The sequence below is a fragment of the Blennius ocellaris genome (genome assembly GCF_963422515.1).
Source record: "Blennius ocellaris genome assembly, chromosome: 3".
In the NCBI taxonomy this organism is placed as follows: domain Eukaryota; kingdom Metazoa; phylum Chordata; class Actinopteri; order Blenniiformes; family Blenniidae; genus Blennius; species Blennius ocellaris.
In genome coordinates, this window is record NC_137652.1 from 14,720,244 (window position 1) to 14,734,580 (window position 14,337).

Genomic DNA, 14,337 nt, shown 5'->3' on the forward strand with positions numbered 1-14,337 from the left:
CTCGACATGCACACCATCTTCTGTAAAGAGGCACACAGTCGACTGAATGACCTACCTGACAAGGAGCATATTGCACTTTCGGAAAATAAAAACATGACACATTCCTGAACCTGTGGCTAATTATGTTTTGTTTTTATTTATTTCTATATCATCTCATTTTTTTGTCCCCATAAACTTTTGTAAAGTGAGTGACTACATTCATGTCCTCAAAGAGGGAAACAAAGTATGTGTAGTCCGTTACTGTACTCCAGTCAGTTTTTCCAGATATCTGCACTTTACTTGAGGAGTTACTTTTCTGACAACCTCTTCCAGATTTTTTTTTTTATTCCCTAAATACTTAAAATGGACTCGTTACTTTGTTTAACATCTATGACAACAACATTAAAATGATCAAAACAGCCACTGAAGCGGCAGAAATGACAAAGTACCATCAATAGCAGTTCAGTGAAAACACTTTCTGTTTAAGAGGAAAATAATAAAAACATCTCAGGAACTTTATTTTTGGGACAGCTCAACATGGCCAATTTTTTTTTATGTGACATTTTCTCTCAAAGGACTTTGTTCAGTAACTGGAGAATGAATGAATCGTCACAGTAGAGGCTAATAGAGCACACAACGTTGTGAACTTTAAAAAAAACTCAAGAAAGACCAGCTGTGTGAACAATGTCAAATCATCACTTGTGTGAAAAAGCTCTAAACTTTAATTCCTCGTAACATCTGTTTGGACTTCAAAGACAATATCTTGAGAATTATTTAAGCAATTAAACTGCGTAAAATAAAAAGGGGAAAAATCCAGACTTCTGCCTGCATTGGAGCCACTCACATGTGACTCCTGAAGATGTTGTCCAATCAGAGTGAGGGACTCCCCCAGGAGATGTAGATGAGCAGCAACATTAACGGGGTCCTGGTCAGCACAGTGGGCACTCCATTCTGTGAACACGGGACTGTTGCATGCACAACTGGCGGCACTGCACAGAAAACATGTACGAAAGCCCTCGTGAAAGAAACCGTGCACCTCACCGTCATAAAATACTGACAGTGTCAGTTCAGTGTGGGTACACACCAACTCGTACTGTCTGGTCCTGTGATGTAACACTCCGTCATGTGATGCTCGCTTTCAGAATGCACCAAGTACTCCAGCGTGTTTCCTGGATTTTCCTTGGAGTAATAGAAAAGGTATAAATAATAAAGGAATACTGGGAAACAAAGCTCTAAATAAATTCTGTAAGATTACTTGATCAATGCTGCCCTCTGTTGTACAATACGCATGCAACAAGTGCTCTTGGATATTCTGGTAAAACAAAGTTCACATCATGATCACAAGGTTAAAAGGAATTAAATCAACTCTTAGGACTGTTAATCACCTGATACAAGTTATCAGGGCTCTTTTGATTATGAGCTCTCACCTCTCCTTCTGTCCATTCATCCGGTGATACATAGACCGGATAATCTGTACCGAGATCAGAAAAATCTACCCCATGATGATGTACAGAGTCGGTGTAACTCCCCGTGATGAGGGCGGGGCAATCTGACCACATAAAACACAGATACAAAAACATTAGTTTTGATATGACACCATCAAGTCTGATCCCAATACAGTCAAGCCTGAGCTTTGTTTTCTTTTTTTAAAGCAAGCCCTTTGAGTTTAACTGCAGGGAAAAGTCATTGTCTTTAAAGTGATGTCTATATTTTGAAAACATAACCAAAAGTGAAAGTGTTGATCTCAACATATTTACTTTAATCCATCTATGTGGGAGCTGGATCCATTCACAGCTGACTCTGGGAGACCACGGGCTGCCCCCTGAACTAACTACCAATCCACCACACGGTTTTAAATTTGTGTTTTTCTAGACTGTAGTATGAATGTGGGGTGTCCAGAGAAAGCCCATTCACAGACAATGAGAACCTGCAGACACCATAAAGAAATACTTCCAAGACCAACCGGGTTTAAACCAGACACATTGGTGTTATGGTGCGAGAGCGCCAGCCAGCCCATATTCCCTTTTCAAACGATACTCTTATATTTCCTCTTAAACTTCCAGAGTTTGAATGTTTAACACAAAGAAAATCTACACTGGGAATACTTTTTTAGCGTCTTTTAATTAACGTGGTCTTGTATTGATGGTGGAAAATTAGTGGTTTGGCAACAAACGTTAATCTCCCTCCTTTATTGTCAAATGATATAATTATATTCCCCAAGATATTTTGCCATTATATATTAGTGACTTCTGCACATTGCTCAACTGTAGCATGACTATGAATCATATCTGACAAGTAGATTTAATCTTCCCAGTTTTACACAATGTTTTTTACACGATAGGTTAAATTTGTCACAATGCCACATTTTTTGTGTGTGTGGCCTTCAAAGCAGAAACATGACAAAGAATATTACCCCTTAAAAGTTCGGCATCAATCATTGTGTCCAGGGAGCCACTTGGTTCCTGAGAAAAAAAACAGCACTTTTAAAATCAATCAAAACGTCATCACAGATTATCACAGTGAAATAATTAAAAAGTAAATGCTTCTATGTATTTATGGTGAAATAAAGTAGAGAATAAAGTAACAAACTGGATATATTGCCTGTAAATGCCCCACAAAGTAGCACAGCGACATTTAAGCTTATTTTAACTTTGATTGTGTACAAAATAGCCCTGTAATGGTGGTAAACAACAAATAAAATTCAACTTATGTGCTCTGATAAACAGCTGCCTTCAATCAACGGTCCACCTTGAAGTCATTTCGTCTTTCCTCCTGCAAGTCCTCGGAATCCATCAAAAACTCGTCCACTTCCACATTGTCTGCGTCCATCCAGACACCAAGAATCAGACAGTTTCATTCCTTCAACAGCGATTTGTACCTTAAATTGCGTCTCAATCACCAATGCATGAGAAACTGCTGCCATGTTTCTCGAAGGAGAGCGTTATCGTCCCTAGGGGAATTCTGTGGAACTGCACGTTGTAAAAAAAAAAAATGCAACTGAAAGTTCAGTTTGTTTGTTTTTTAATCCACGTTTTATAGCCGACGTTTGAATTGTCTAATTCTAGTGGTGGGACTCACAGTAGTCTAGTGGATAAGACTGTCAGCTCACAGGTTGGGCCTTGTTAAGTTATTTTAATTTATGTTCATTATGTCCTCAGTTGTATATGTAAATATGTTATGTTGCACTGTTATTTATTGTATATGACTATTGTTGTCACAAGGGGGCGCTATGACGCAGGTCTCAGATTACGCATTGAGTGTGGTCCTAATGCTCTTGCCGTAGTTCATTCTCTGTAGCTGCTATTGTTCGTGTCAGCAGCGTGGTCGGCACTGTGTGTGAATAAATATGCCAAGACGGATAAAGATGGCTCCATCTCCATTGCTCCTTTCCTTCATCCGAGTGCAACGTTTGCTGCAACATTGAGGCATAACTTAACAGGCCTGCAGTTTGCATTTCTTCCATGCGAATGGATTTCCTCTGAGTTCTTCGGTTTTCGCACACAGTCCAAAATCATACCGTTTGAGGTTAATTGGTGGCTCGGTGAGGCTACGTTCATACTGCAGATCTTAATGCCGTCAATTCCGTTTCTTGTTTTTGTTGGGATCTGATTTCTTTGCGTGATTGTTCACACTACATTTTAAATCAGACTGCAGTGTCCGCCCCCAAAGTGACCCCAAAATTAATCCCATCACCTGTGTCTACCATGTCAGTTTCTTCCATTTTCTTTCCCCTCACATATGTTGGCGGTGCCGTTTCCTGATTCCTGACATCAGTGTCACGTCAATGACATGGATATCACATACATGCAACTTGACCATTCAGATAGGTTGCGGTAATCAGTGACTTGGAGGAGTTGGACAAATTCAACTGAGCACCCGTGACAGTTGCCAACAGCCATGAACAATTCACACACAGGATGACGCTCAACATCGACATCTCTGACTGAGAACACTGATAAACTCGAACTGAAAACATTTACATACACTACAGTACAAACAACAGAACATGCAGGAAGACATGGATACAGGAAACAACATTGACAGTAATATCACTGAGAACCGCTGCTATTACATCAAAGAACAGAACAGCAGCACAGTTAAAACAAAATAAACTATCACACATTTCAACAGTTACATTCTTTTACTGGGTGTAAATGTGAAAGATTTAAAAATTCCTGGATATGATGATGGACCATGAGATCTGAGGTTTCCTGGCTCACCTAAAATATGTGCAAATTATCCAGAAGCATCTCTTTCCTAAGCAACAATTGTATATGTATGTATGTATGTACATACTGTATGTTTAAAACATAGTTATGATTGAGAACATGTTGTGATTACTGTGTCTGAAATAAAAATGATCATCATAATGGTAGGACACTAGTACAATATTACTCCTGTACGGTACTAAGAATGGCCAACTCTGTCTACTCGTGTGACAAAAAGGATGGTTGTTGGTTTTTTTTCTGGTTGCAAAAGAAATGAAAATATACAGATAGAAGTGGATGACTCAAAGGAGAAGATTCAATTCATGCAAATATGGTTGCAGAAAAAAAAAGTGGTGAGCAACTTTTCCTCACACTTGGAATATCCTCAGTTGGAGTCCAAGCATGGCAGTGCTCTTCAGGGCCGCCCCAGGCCAAGTGGGGGCCCTAAGCAGGATTTTATTTTGGGGGCCCCCTTCAAATAACATAATAATAATAATAAAAATAATAATAATAATAATAATAATAAATTACGATTACTAACGAATCAAATGAACAGCCTCTATCAACAGTGGAACAAGAACTTTACAGATGAACAGTGGAACAAGAACTTTACAGATCAACAGTGGAACAATAACTTTACAGATGCACACGTCTGAAAAAACTTTGTGGCATAAACAGTTTATGCCACAAAGTGAAGCACGAGCCTCTTCTTGTTTGGACTTTTTCTTTCTTTTGCTAGCTCCCGAATCGTATTGACATTTGGAAGCCATCTCTTTTTCTCTCTCTCTCTCTCTCTCTCTCTCTCTCTCTCTCTCTCTCTCTCTCTCTCTCTCTCTCTCTCTCTCTCTCTCTCTCTCTCTCTCTCTCTCTCTCTCTCTCTCTCTCTACTCTCTACCTGTAAACAACTGCCTGCCGGCCCATCTGATCGCTGATTGGTCAGATGGTGACGCTTTGCGCTTTCAATCATTGCGTCTCTTTTTTTCCTCTCTCCGGCCTCGGGCTAACTCGGTGGCGGTGCTCTACGCGCCTCTCGGCAAAATGCATGCGCATCCTTTGCGCATTTGCAGAGAATGATGATACTTTTTTGATCCGGAGGGAAATTCAATTCACTTGCGCAAAATGGGGCCCCCCATGGATCGCGGGGCCCTACGCACAGCGCGTGTTCTGCGGGTAGGGGCGGCGGGCCTGGTGCTCTTCCTTCAGGGGGAGTTTTCAGGGAAACTGTTGCTATTGTTTTGAAAGCGGGAGAACACAAGATGAAGAGTATTCTGGACTGCATATGAACAAAAATTACAACATGCCATTGACTTGTGTATAAATAAAACAATATAACTATCAATGACACCCTCAAAACCAAATGACAGCTCTACTGATATTTGATTAACTGCAGTGATTCCAATTGACATCTCATATTTTGTCTTTGCTGAAGCTTGATGAGTTTGAATCTGAGGAGCAGGTGAAATATAAAGATCTTCTGAACTGATTGCCTCTTTAGCTTTAATGCGGGTCACAGTCTGCGCTGACGCTGCTGACTCACGTTTTCCCCCGCTGTCTCTCTGCGCTGAGTCACGTTGGAGCAGGTGACCTGAGATCTGTCTGTTGTTGTGAGTTACTGGAGCTGCGGGACAGCTGCCGCTGCAGATAACTGCTCCGAATCACATGTCGTCAAAACATGACATTTTTAGTATTATACTTCTGAATTCAATCAACTTTGTTGTAAAAGTTTTATGGGGGTTCAATTGACTGGAGAATGTTTTCTTTACTGGTGAAGTTTTCTTGAAATGTAAACAGCTACGGTGTGTTAGACAATAACTACAATAACAACATGCTTTCAGGTTGTGTGTTTGCAAACACCAACCCAACCTGAACTCAAACCTGTTCTTACTTAGGGTTTACCCAGATAACTGCAGGTCCTGCCTAAAAGTCCAAAAGCATGGATTTGGAGCTAATCGGTGATTCGGAATTGAATGTCAGTTTGTTTGTACAGGTGTGCGTCTCTCTGTGTTTGACCTGTGATGGACTGGCAACCAGTGTGTCCATGTTCCCCAACTCTGCTCTTCAGCTGGAATTGGCTCCATCGCCAACACAAGCCTGAGTTGAATGAAGCAGCATAGAGGTCGGAGGAACTGAATGGTATTATATGTATATGTATCTATGTCAATTTACACTAAATATTCCCACTAATCCAGTCATTTCTATCTGAAACACAGTCTGGCTTGTGGTGCATATTGAATGACATGGTAGAGTCTAGTGTAGGTGGTAAACGGCTCAAGTGGCCAAATTAGAATGGTCATACAAAGTGCAAATATATATGAAAAGTTAATTCAAATGAACTAAATATTGCTGGTGGTAATTGTAGTAAACCTTTTTAAATGTAAACACTCCCTTTAGGAAACTTGTACCAGGCTCCACTAAATCAGATTTCCATTGTAACCTCTGAGAAAACTGAGATTTTTAATAGACTTTTCATAATCCAGCTGTGTAGTTGGACTTGTCTGGGTCTAGTTACAATCACGCGATTGTTTCCTTCAAAGATTAGTCACTTTATTTCAACACCTTCTCCCTCTCCAGCTAGAACTCTGTGTCATGTTTAGAGTCCTCCTCACCCCTACCCGTCAGGCTCAACTTTGGAATCGCAGAGCTGCAGTGTCATGTTTGGGCCTCGGCTCCTCCTCCTGTTTTCCCAGTTCATTGCTGGAACTTCCTCACTCAGGCCAACTCCTGTTGTCCCTCCCTTCCCTTCCCCCAGCTCTGGCCTGCTCCGAAAGCTGCTGAATCATGTTCACTCTTAGTCCCTCCTCCCGGTTTTGCTGAAGTCATGTTTAGCCTGGTTTTGGTGTGTGACTGCGAGTTCCTGTTTTCATTGAGCCGTTGTGGGGAGGAGACTGAGGAGAAGTGTATAAAAGAGAACACTGGAAGCAGGCACAGCACAATCTGTACTGGACATCCAGAGACAGTGAGGGCAGAGACCAACCGACCAAACCTACTCAACTTCATCCACAACGGTGAGTAACAATAATGTTGATGCTTTAGTTTAAACATTTTGAACAAATTGTTAACTTCTAAACTAGACAATAAGATGACTTGTGCTCTGTAGGAACATCCTCCTAAACTACTTACCCCCCCCCTCCTTTTTTTTAAGGTTACAATGGACGTGCAGAAGAAGACTGAGACAGCAGCGGAGCAGATGACTGACCGGTGAGATTGACCAGCTCTGATTTTTCACATTTCTAAATCTGTTTGCCTTTCTCAACTTATAGCATCACCTCAAAAGTACCACTTGTGTCAATAAGCAGATGAATCTTTGTAGTCTGAATGCTTGCAACGTTTGGACTAAATCTAATATTTGGATTAGTGGTGCAGCATCAAGCTGTGGATCCAACAGTACCTGCTTGTAAAGTTATGAACTGTGTTCCCTTCTTCAGATAAGTAGCCATATAGACATTGCAAATATAGTTTGGAAGCCCATATTTGCCCTTCATTTATTGGCTATTTCTTAGTCGACAATACAACATGTAGCACTTACTGTCAATTTTACTAAACTTGTACTTGACTGTGGTCTTTTGTGACATTAGAAAAAATAGATTTTCTACACGTTTAATGTTGGGATTGCTGTACTAATCATGTATCTTTTCGTTTCGTAGGGATCTGTCCGAACAAATCAAAAAGGTGACTAAGGAGAGTCACGTCCGAGCAGAAAACACGGAGCTAATGTTGAGCTTCCAGAAAGGAAAGGTCACACTTTCACAATATAAGGTGATGAAAGCTCTTTTTTATGTCTCTCTGAGTGGTTGGTCAGTGATCATGGAGATTTCATGGCTTGTTTCCTCTTCTGCAGCTCCTCCTGTGTTCGCTGTACAAGATCTACCAGGCTTTGGAGGAAGAGCTGGACAGAAACTGCGAGCACCCTGCTGTGGCGCCGATTTACTTCCCTGCTGAACTGGAGAGGTTGGCGTCCATAGAGAAGGACCTGGAATACTTCTATGGGCTGGAGTGGAAGAAGAAGATTGTTGTTCCTGCTGCCACTGAAAGATACTGCCACAGACTCAAACAGGTATGTATGAAGGTGCAGATCATACGTTACATACATGCTCATGTGTCTTTTCTGTGAATTTAAGGGAATAAATTGACTGACTTCATCTCTGGTTTTTTTTTCTTTTTCAGATTGGTAAAGAAAACCCTGAATATCTCGTCGCCCATGCTTATACCCGCTACCTTGGTGATCTGTCTGGAGGGCAGGTTCTCGGTCGAATTGCCCAGAAGTCCATGGGACTGAAGAACAGCGAGGGTCTGTCTTTCTTTGCCTTTCCCGGTGTCTCCAGTCCCAACCTGTTCAAGCAGCTGTACCGCAGCCGGATGAACAACGTGGAGCTGACAGAGGAAGAGAGGAACGGGGTGCTGGACGAGGCCGTCAGAGCCTTTGAGTTTAACATTCAGGTAAGCAACTAGTGGAGTTGAAGAGTTAAACTGATGTGTCACTAGGAACACAAGTACATACTATGAGATGTTGTGGCTATGGATCAGCTGGTAGTACGGGTTGCAAGGTTGCAGGTTTGATCTCCCCTTTGACCAAATGTCAAAGTGTCCTTGACATTGGACTATGAATTGTCACCGATAGATGGATTGAGCCCCTTGACTGGCAGCCACCACCTTGAGTGTGCGTGTGAATGGATGAATGTGACAATGTAGACTGAGCTGTACAAGTCAAATCCATTCAACCATTTCTTGTTGTTTTGTCGCTGCCAAGGTTTAATTGCAGGTCTTCTATTTGACTTTACAGGTGTTTGATGATTTACAGAAGATGCTGAGTGTCACAGAAAGCAGCTCTTTATCGTGCTCCATGACAGCCAACACCAAAACGCTCCGATTCCCGGGAACAACTATCAACGCTTCCCCGCTGCTCAGGATAGTCATGGGACTCTTTGTTGCTTTGGCTTTGGGAATCTATGCTTTATAGAGATGGTATGGTGCGTTGTTAAATGGTTGCTGTAATGTTTTTGTTTTTTTCAAACATTAATATGAAAAGAAATACTGTTGTATTGGTGTAATTTAAGTGAGACCACAATGTACATTGCGTATGATAACTGTTGAAAAGTTCCCTCTGTGAAATGTATGTCCAATGCCTTTGTTTTGAATACTGTAAATGTGACTTTTTATAATAAAATCCCTTGTTCAAAACTGATGTCTTATTATCTTTGGATAGGACACTGCTGGACATTTCCAAATCAAATAAATCATCAACAACAAAAATACAGAAATTTAGTGAAACTGAATTATATGTTAATGTATGAAAATAGTGCCCTGTCAATGTGACATCTAGAAGTTTCCTCTTTCTGGAAGTGAAAACATGAATGTTTTCACTCATGGTTCCTATAAATGACATCACATGCAACAGCCGCAACACACCAAGCTCTAAAGTCAGCAGTTCAGAGGGGGGACGCGTGTCACTCCCGCTGTACGTGCTGAAGGTTGATCTTCATAAATTACATGAACAACAGTTGTTGGGAAGTGGGTTCCCAGTTTGTTTAAACACAAATTTACACCTAAAAAGAACGCTTTTAAAGCATAGAACTCAATTTGTTCCTATACTGGAGAATTTCATCCAGAGTGGGCCACAACAGTAACAGGATTGTACCTTTTAAATAACTCCAAATGTTTCCCTTTGTTTCAGAGCAAAGACACATATTAGAGACTAATATCAAAGTATTTTGATAGTAATACTACTGCATTTCGGATTATATTGTTCTCTGTTGTGTTGTTTGATACTCTTGTTTGTTGAACTTTTTTATAACGTGAAAGGAAGTCTTGCAGGGCAGATTAGACTCTCCGACAGGCCGGTACATGCGACACCCCCGCTACAATCAGCTCCTCAGCAGCACTTTACAGCACCAAATGTGGAAATCTGCTCCTCGTGAAGATCTTCTGTATATATGAAGAGGAGTAATAAAACCGTGGTTCAAACGCTATCTTTAGTACACGTTGGTTAGACTCCTGCGCCGAGAAACGTCTGGAGCTCATAAAACGTCACAAACAAAACACAACACACTTTGATAAGATTTGGTATCCACGTTTATTGTGGTTCTCTGCAATCGCTAAAACCAGTGCACTGGCAGCACACACTATAAATTAAAAGACAAAAATGATTGTTGCTGATTGTTAACAGCAGCCAGATTGAAAGTCTGGCTTCATCCTAGACCTGTTTCTCATAGTGACGCTCACCGGTACAGTGCTGGTATCTGTCTCCTCCTAGAGGACAACTAAAGAAAAACAAGGTAATGTCATAAATGATTGTACTTCACAGGAATTGGCTTACCTCAACCTTGAAAGGCACAGTAAGAGCGTAGTAAATCAGAAATGTCCACTCATCATCACTTAAATTGTCCAAATATTTAACAGCTGAATTCATTCTATACATTCGAGCTACATCCCTTCATACCGCTGTAGCTTTTGCCATTCGACGTTGTGCGGTACATTACGCAGTCAGCATCAAGAGTAGATATCCAACACCAGAGCATTTCATTTGAACAGATCCTGGAGCTTTGGAAATGCATTACTTGCAGAATGAAGAGAAAACCAAACAACTTCAAACTAGAAAAAGCGGCAACTACAATAAGGTGTAAAACGGATGGGCTTGAGTCAAAATGTTACATTAACATGCCAGTCTCTACTCACCATCCCCTCAAAACTCACAAATACAAACAAACTAAATCTATAAGCTACACATTTTTCAGATTAGGGGGGGGGGTATCCCAAAGGTGCTTTAAGGGGAATTGCACAGCATATTGTATCTTTGTAAATGTTACCAACATGAAATTAAAGAAAAAAAAGTACAGACTAAAAGACCTTGTAAAACAATAAACAGCACAAACTCAAGGCAAAACCAAAGTGGAAGATTTCCAGAGTCAAAGGACAAAAACACAAACATTTACAAAAGCAGCTTCAAAAGGAAAGAGTAGAATACATAAAATCAACAAACCAAAAAATCTCATTGTTCGGGTATCTAGTTCCTTTTATATTCCTGCAGGAAAAATAACAGAAGCCATCTTCAAATTATCCTCAAAAAGTGAAATGACACTCCATGCATAATATTATTCGGGAATACGTATACCAGCTTTTGTATTTTGATGGTTTAATTTCAGTAGGAGGCAAATGTTTTTGTGACATTCAAGACAGGTTCATGTAAGGAGCAGAGTCATCACAACTTGTCGTTTTATGTGAAACTCTAGCAAGCAGTGATGCTCACTGGCTGCAAAGTTTCCTGCACCTATGTGGCCTTTTAACAAATTCAGCATTACTTTTTGAAGAGGAAAGCAGATTACGTTGATTCGCATAGAAACCATGACTGTAAATTCTACAAAAAGGTGACATTACTTTGCAGTAATATTTTGCTACTTGAACAACTTCCTCATCAAGTTTGATTTGGCACATTGTCCTTCTGCGAAAGGCAAAGACTTTCCAAAGCCCAACAAAGTGCATATCAGACCCAGGCAATGAACTGTAGGGCACAGCTGTGAATATATGTCTGCGCCCTCAAACAGTCCCAGAAATATCTGCAGAATGCCACGTCATCTTAGCTACTGGTTCAAACAGCTAGGACAGTTTAGGCGATAAAGGTGCGATTACGTATGGGAGCCACCGTAGAGGAAACGCTCAGTTGGTTTCATACGTGGACAGCAGGGCTGCGTCGACCGGCTCCATACAGGAAGGGCAGGTGAAGGAGCGCATCAGCCAGGGGTCGATGCAATCCGTGTGGTAGATGTGAAGGCAGGGCAAGAATCGGATGGGGTCGCCGTAATCAAAATCCATCATGCAAATCACACATCTGAAGGAAAAGAAAAAGAAAAGAAACACGCTGTCAAACACAGCAAGAGTCAGAGCTCTTTTGTTGACATCATTCAGTTGTGTTTCGGACTGGTTGATGACCGAGCGGCAGAATATAAGCAATAATGAAATCCCATCAGGGAAGACTAAAAGAAGGGTTGCCCAGTGACGTCTGTCATGCGAAACTCACTCTTTCACTTTCTTGTCAGAGGGGTCAGAGCCTGGGTCGAACACGCCTCTGGGAAGGTGCTGGATGAGCCCGATGCGCTGGGCAATACGGATCTGTTCCTCCTCGGTCAACTGGCTGGCCAGACGGCTCTCACCTGGGGTGGGATGGTACACCGGCACTGGCTGAGCGTGCTCCTGAAAGATAGGAGGGCAGAGGTGGCTGAGAGGTTAGGGAGGCAGACCTGGAATCTGACGTTTGCAAAGTTGATGTATATATTGTTGGGTTTTTTTGTGCCCATTTACATTACTTTTCTGTATTGATCTATTTCATTCGAATATATATGCTTCACTCCCCAAGGACTTTAATAGAATATTATTAGTTTATTAGATTACCTCACATGCAGACTAGAGAAATACAGACTATTATTTGTTATTTGGTGTCAGTGAAATGTTCACAGTAAATTGGATGGTTTTCAGAAAAGAGCACGTGGGCTATTATCGCCCTCTTTCATTTTCACAGGAGCAGAGGTTGAGTTGCGTGGATTTGGTTTGTAAAAACATATCGACGTTTAAAGAAAAAAAACTTAAATGTATCGATTGTGCTGTTAGGCTTCCCAGCTCTTCACCGACTGTCCGAGAGAAACGCCGAGCTCAACGATCCTGATCCCGGGCTGGATTTCACTTGTGTCCCGGGGCAGCTCACCTGATAGGGCGGAGGGGGCTCCCCGGGCAGGCTGCCCCCCTCGGACTCGTTTAGCAGCGACAGGTCATCCGCACCTTGTGAAAACAGACAGTTCCCCATTGAACCGAGACCAGCATGAGAGTCCAGCGGACTCCGGACAGCGGACTGGAGCTGAGCTAACGGTTTAGCCTGCCGTTAGCCTAGCGAGCCGTTAACCAACACTTTGCGCTCATTCCAAGACAAACTTGACGGAGAACATGAAAGTCACACACGACGAACTAAACGCACAATGCCTATCAGCACAACAGCGCCTGTTGCAGCCGATGACACGGGTTTTGATAGCGCGAGTTTCCTGCGTGTCCGACTTTGTTTTGTGTTTACAACATACTCAAACCGGAAATATCGTTTTCCGGAAGTGGTAAAAAAAAAAACAACAACCAGCACTGTATTTAAAACCTGTTTTAAAATCATTATCTTTTCCGCACAAACTGCACCGAAACATAAACCATCCACTCATTATTATAAATAAACCCCTGCCCAATCATTTTTTTTTATTGTCGCTGTTGCTATATTGTGAAAAGGATCATTAGTATGTGTTTTGGTGCAGTTTATTCTGAAACTGACTTGTAAGGTCATACTTTATTTACTTTATAAATAATGATAAAATGATTAATAAACGACATTTGAAGAAGCCTAATTTGTGTCTCTTGCAATGACACAAAATTTCCAGAAACAATATTGGCACTCTATATATAATATCTGGATTTACCTCTGTGGTCCAGGACAGTAACAGGCATGTCTGGATGCACACATTCTGTTTACAGCAGTTCAGGGGTCAAATAGACTGTAGAGCAATTTCATCTTTAGTGAGCTGGACTGGTAAAATAGTGCCATAATAACCTTTAAATTTAAACTAAAAAGTCTTTGTTTGCTGCAGAATTTACAGCATGAAAATATCTATATTTTCAGAAACGCAAACAATTTCTCCCCAAAATGACTACAATCTTAACATAAAGCCAATTTTGAGAAAAAAAAAAAAAAAAGAAGAAACATTGCTAATAACGGTTGCATCGTTCATGTTTTTACAAACTCACCCTGGCAGATTTCTAGTGTGTTCCAGGCAGTGGGGGCAGAGAAATGAAAAGCTTGCTTTTCTGGTTCAGTCCGAACATGAAGAATCTGCAGAAGAAAAATGTCACCGGAGCATAGGGAGTAATGGCTGCTGGTCCCCTCAAGAAGAGTACGTAAGTAGGAGGGAACCAAGCCAATAACCTTGTGTTCTAAGGTCATCCAGCGAGTGTACCTCTTCACATTGAGGGAATGCCGCTCAGCTCTGGCATACAGTTCACAGCGGGGAATCAGACCACAACTCGTCAAAATCTTTAATGCACAGTGGTAAAAGAACACAACTCATAAAAGAACATCACCAGAGTCAATAAGTGGTAAAAATGTTGCAGACACAAAGCATTTATGAGCACT

The 14,337-nt window shown here is 41.3% G+C and overlaps 2 protein-coding genes across 2 annotated transcripts; one reads left to right on the plus strand and one right to left on the minus strand.

Moving 5' to 3' along the window:
* The first annotated feature begins 7,106 nt into the window (after positions 1-7,106).
* hmox1b (heme oxygenase 1b) lies at positions 7,107-9,359 on the plus strand. Its single transcript, XM_080520957.1, has 6 exons — positions 7,107-7,192; positions 7,330-7,385; positions 7,832-7,943; positions 8,026-8,241; positions 8,352-8,624; positions 8,968-9,359. The coding sequence occupies exons 2-6, from the start codon at positions 7,336-7,338 to the stop codon at positions 9,142-9,144; spliced, it is 828 nt and encodes a 275-aa protein (XP_080377083.1). The 5' UTR covers positions 7,107-7,192; positions 7,330-7,335; the 3' UTR covers positions 9,145-9,359.
* An 887-nt stretch (positions 9,360-10,246) lies between these two features.
* Positions 10,247-13,234, minus strand: rnf11a (ring finger protein 11a). Its single transcript, XM_080494227.1, has 3 exons — positions 12,880-13,234; positions 12,199-12,371; positions 10,247-12,009 (listed from the first exon to the last, which is right to left on the minus strand). Exons 1-3 carry the CDS (start codon positions 12,976-12,978, stop codon positions 11,838-11,840), a joined length of 444 nt encoding a protein of 147 aa, XP_080350353.1. The 5' UTR covers positions 12,979-13,234; the 3' UTR covers positions 10,247-11,837.
* Positions 13,235-14,337: the final 1,103 nt, after the last annotated feature.

Bases quoted from the DNA above. Each gene is read 5' to 3' on its own strand.
- hmox1b (XM_080520957.1), top strand. From the start codon at position 7,336: ATGGACGTGCAGAAGAAGACTGAGACAGCAGCGGAGCAGATGACTGAC. The intron at 8,242-8,351 runs GTATGTATGAAG...TTTCTTTTTCAG, and splicing joins ACTGCCACAGACTCAAACAG to ATTGGTAAAGAAAACCCTGA. The intron at 8,625-8,967 runs GTAAGCAACTAG...TTGACTTTACAG, and splicing joins CCTTTGAGTTTAACATTCAG to GTGTTTGATGATTTACAGAA.
- rnf11a (XM_080494227.1), bottom strand. From the start codon at position 12,978: ATGGGGAACTGTCTGTTTTCACAAGGTGCGGATGACCTGTCGCTGCTA. The intron at 12,372-12,879 runs GTGAGCTGCCCC...CCTATCTTTCAG, and splicing joins AGCCCCCTCCGCCCTATCAG to GAGCACGCTCAGCCAGTGCC. The intron at 12,010-12,198 runs GTGAGTTTCGCA...CTTTTCCTTCAG, and splicing joins TCTGACAAGAAAGTGAAAGA to ATGTGTGATTTGCATGATGG.